At 41.9% G+C, this 5,000-nt stretch overlaps 1 protein-coding gene across 1 annotated transcript in view; it reads left to right on the top strand.

The window, feature by feature from the left end:
- p2rx3a (purinergic receptor P2X, ligand-gated ion channel, 3a) overlaps window positions 1–5,000 on the top strand; it is a gene marked incomplete at both ends in the record, with an annotated part of 12,340 nt that overhangs the window by 499 nt on the left and 6,841 nt on the right. The window contains 2 exons of the mRNA XM_080840921.1: window positions 4,002–4,137; window positions 4,386–4,457. Coding sequence (XP_080697047.1) covers window positions 4,002–4,137; window positions 4,386–4,457 — 208 coding nt within the window. The remainder of the gene's footprint in view (window positions 1–4,001; window positions 4,138–4,385; window positions 4,458–5,000) is intronic.

The following is a 5,000-nucleotide window of genomic DNA, read 5'->3' as shown; positions in this document are numbered from 1 at the left end:
AGCCAAAAATGGTGGCATCTATATGCCTCAATGTTTGTTTATTAATCAATACTGCAGTTAAAGTTATTTTGGTGAATATTGTCATGTCACATTCATTAATGATTAATATTTGTTTGGACTCGTTGCTAATCTAAGGAGGTTGATAACACACACACACACACACACACACACACACACACACACACACACACACACACACGCAACAGTTGAACCAGAGAACAGTTGTGAGTCCAGTGGGGCGTACCATGTTACTGATGAGACGAGGAGATCTTGTTTATGAATATTGTATTGATGTTTTTAAGTGGCATCAGGAAATTCAATTTGAAGCCTCATTTTCTGTCTAGGAGCCCAATTGGTAACAATGACAAGTAATGCTTCTCGGTATTATAAAGTTGCAAAGTTGAGGAAGTCATCGTGCTTTTGATTGTATCAGAATGGTAATAGTATTATCCATCTATTCATTTGTAAGAAGTGCGTTCGTAGGAACTTGTTTCTTCCCATTTAAAGATTACGTTGATACAAAAATGAAACAAGTTGACATAACCACAGACAACACTGAATGAATGTGAGCCCTTTTCAAATCTAACAGAACTGGTTGGAGACATGGAACATCTATTGACGTCTTAAGTCCTTATGTCTTTCTCCCTATAGGAAGTCTATGGCTAAGTGAAGTGGTGGTGACCATTATGCTCTTGAGGGTGTGTGTGTGTGTGTGTGTGTGTGTGTGTGTGTGTGTGTGTGTTGCCACCAAGGTCTGCTCTTGAGGGTTACTACTCTCTTGCCGTTATAAAAGGGTCTGAGGGCTCTGCGCTGCCTGTGCACAAGGTCAGAGACGCAAGGTTACATGGGAACAGAGGAAACACAATCAATACTCTCCCATGGGGCCACTACAGGAGCACTGAAACAGAAATGGACAGAACAGGAAATATGTTTGTTTTAGGCAAGCACTGACAGTTACAGCTGACACATGTAACTTATATTGGATAACTTCCAAGACAGACGTATAATTATATGATTGGAGAGCTAAAGCAGTAAAAAAAAGACCAAGAAAAAAAGAATAGACCAGTACAAGAGACGAATATTATCACAGGACAGATAAAGACAGCTAAACAAAGACAGGGCAGAATGACACAAAGTATAACAGCACAGCAAGAATTCCTTTCCCCGTCATAATTGCTCATTTGACCACCCTCAGGTATACTTCAGAGTAGAGATACTCATTTGACCACCCTCAGGTGTACTTCAGAGTAGAGATACTCATTTGACCACCCTCGGGTGTACTTCAGAGTAGAGATACTCTTGCCACTCATGTTGTTAAGCCTGTGTACAATGACAGTGATCCGGCTTTTCCACAGTAGTTTACAGTAAAGAAAAAAACAGGCAGGAAATGACCTAGACAGATCATAGCATCGTCACTTAACTCTCTCAGAGGTCGATGATTGAACACAATGAGTGCATGAGGAGGTTGAACTCCGCTGAACTATTTTATGAATTGGCTTTTTTAGGTGAGCAGAATAATGTTTTTAATTAATAATGCATTTGTAATGTAGGTCCAAGATTGTTTTTCATTGTTGCTTTCATCAATACACTGGGGGCCTGATTTACTAACAGGATTGCGCCCATTTCTGGTGTAAAATAGCGGTCGTAAACATAAAACGGTATTTACTAAGGGGGCGCATTTGAGTAGAGTCACATATTAACGCTTTGGGGGTGTGAATGTGGAAACGTGGGTGGAACGTGGGCGTAAAGCGCAATTTAATGGGAGGAGAGAAAGTGCGCCTAATGATGTATTGCGTGGTATTTACTAAAACTGCCTTGCAAGCGCACGTCTCTAATTTGCGGGATAATTCTCCACCTCATAAAAGCACGTCTTAACCAGGAAGCGCATTTCCACTGAGTCTGAAAACGTTGATATGGCAGCAGTTATAAGAGCAAGGCGAAGACATAGACAGAGACAACGCACAGAAATATTTGTTTCAACTCGTATAACAATTTTTCAGTTAAGCGAACCACAAATCATTAGACGGTACAGGTTAACCAGCCACGCAATACTTCAATTACTGAACCAGATCAGAGACGACATCGAACCCTCCAACCGGAGATCACATTCCATTCCATCAGTTATTAAACTTCGGACAACATTGCAAATATTGGCATCGGATCATTTCAAACAGTTATAGCATCAGCAGTTGGCATATCTCAGCCTTCACTCAGCCAAATATTCACCCAGGTACTCATCGCATTGCTACGGTGCACTGGTCAATACATTTCCCCACTGCCATAGCTGAAATTAGACATCAAACAGAACTTTTTCCGAACGTAATTGGAACCATTGATTGCACCCACGTCCATATATATTGTAGTGAACCCATGTCCCTTGTAGAAATTATTAATCTCGCCATGTACACATCTATATTGTTATAATAGACAGTTTATGCATTAATGCCACCAATAGCATATTTTTTATAATCGTGTTCTTTTAAACATCTCGCTGTAGGTGATGGCGGGCAGAACAACAATATTCACACATATAATCAGGTTCAGTGATTGAGCGAACGTGAACCAATATATCTATCTTCATTTTCGCAGAACCTTAATTTTCTCTTCCTAAATAAATACCATGGAGATGCAGATTAAGCTGCGGTCGCAATCTTAGTAAATCAGGCCCTATAGGGCGGAGTAAACACACATCTGGTTTGATAAATACCACGGAAAATGCACAAAAACGCCGTGCGTTAATGTGCGACCGTTAGTAAATCAGGCCCTGGGTGCGGTACTTGTTTTGATGGCAGATGTTTAAAAATAATTACATTTTTAATGTATTTATATTTATAGTTGTTTGTCAATGCTGGTGGGTTAGTATTTCAAATGACATAATTTCCTTCCAATTTCACACGTGTTTTGATTCGCTGCTTCCCAGAAATGGATGCTTTTCAGAGTCATTCTGTGTTAGATATGAATCGATTTTTTAACTGCAAATTTGTCTTCATTATCTGTCACCAAATGTCATCACTGATTGCTCAAGTGCAAATGGAGATTATCATGAATTTGTGCTCACAGTTTAGATACAGCCTGGATTTGACTGTTCAGTTCATGATACACCATTAATCTACATTACAGCAGTTCTGAATGTTTGTTAGTCGATGGTCTGGTCTGGTCTGGTCTGGTGTGGTCTGGTGTGGTCTGGTCTGGTCTGGTCTGGTCTGGTGTGGTCTGATCTGGTCTGGTCTGGTCTGGTCTGGTCTGGTCTGGTCTGGTCTGGTCCGGACACATTTATGGTTATTTTCCTTCTATTTCCTTCCCTAACTACTTCGGCTACAGCTTGTCATATTCAGGACAGGACATTTTCCACCACTTGTGGATTGGTTTATTAGAGCTGTTCATCAGTAGTAGAGACACTAAATAGTGTGAAGTTAGAGCTGTTCATCAGTAGTGTAGTAGGCACACTAAATAGTGTGAAGTTATAGCTGATTTGTTCATATCACCTTTTGCTTTCTTCAAAATCAGCTGAAAATCAGCTGAACCTAAAGACTCTCATTCTATCCACACTATCTCTATCATTTAATAGTTTACATGATATTCAGGACACAAATAATGCAACTATAGCTGCCAATAAATGTGTCTTGAAAGGCTTATTAAAAATAGCCAAATGTTTTTTTTCCCAACATGAAGTGGTTGTATTGTTTGTAGAACATGAAACATTGACAGATCAGTATTTTAATTGGTCCTTTATGTGTGAGAGCCATATTTCCTCTGAATTGAACAACATGATGATTTTGTGTCATTATGTTCAAATTAAAATTGAATAACTTAAAACAAGGTACACCGTAGTAAACTATAAACAGAAAAAACAGCAGTGATCATATATGGAAAATGACTATGTTCTATCTTCTTGTGTGTGGGTGTGCATGTGTGTGTGTGTGTGTGTGTGTGTGTGTGTGTGTGTGTGTGTGTGTGTGTGTGTGTGTGTGTGTGTGTGAGTGTGTGTGTGTGTGGTTCAGTTGGGTGTTTCTGCATGAAAGGTCTTATCAAACTAAAAGCACCGGGATAGAGTCAGCAGTCATGACCAAAGTCAAGGGCTTCGGTCGCTATAACAACCAGGTGATGGATGTGGCCGACTATGTGGTCCCTCAACAGGTAGGTCTGATTTCTTTTGATACGCTGCACACACCCACACACACACACACCACACACACACACACACACACACACACACACACACACACACACACACACACACACACACACACACACACTGGTACAATGTCCTCTCCATATCTGTGTACAGTGGATGAATATATACTGTATAATAATTATGTCACAATGTCCACTCATCTCTGTGTACAGTATATGAAGCCACTGCCATGTCTGTGCTTCTTCCTCAGGGTACTGCAGTATTCTGCATCATCACCAGATTGATCGTGACAGTAAACCAAACACAAGGACTTTGCCCACAGGTCAGTACAACTGGCCAATGCACTGTGGTCCACTCCCGAGTCTATCATGAGCAGTATGCACTGTGGTCCACTCCCGAGGCTGTCATGAGCAGTATGCACTGTGGTCCACTCCCGAGTCTGTCATGAGCAGTATGCACTGTGGTCCACTCCCGAGGCTGTCATGAGCAGTATGCACTGTGGTCCACTCCCGAGGCTGTCATGAGCAGTATGCACTGTGGTCCACTCCCGAGTCTGTCATGAGCAGTATGCACTTTGGTCCACTCCATGAGCAGTATGCACTGTGGTCCACTCCATGAGCAGTATGCACTGTGGTCCACTCCCGAGTCTGTCATGAGCAGTATGCACTGTGGTCCACTCCCGAGTCTATCATGAGCAGTATGCACTGTGGTCCACTCCCGAGTCTGTCATGAGCAGTATGCACTTTGGTCCACTCCATGAGCAGTATGCACTGTGGTCCACTCCCGAGTCTATCATGAGCAGTATGCACTGTGGTCCACTCCCGAGTCTGTCATGAGCAGTATGCACTGTGGTCCACTCCGAGTC

This window comes from Sprattus sprattus, assembly GCF_963457725.1.
Source record: "Sprattus sprattus genome assembly, chromosome: 6".
NCBI classification, from domain to species: Eukaryota; Metazoa; Chordata; class Actinopteri; order Clupeiformes; family Clupeidae; genus Sprattus; species Sprattus sprattus.
This window is presented reverse-complemented; position numbering and strand designations above follow the sequence as displayed.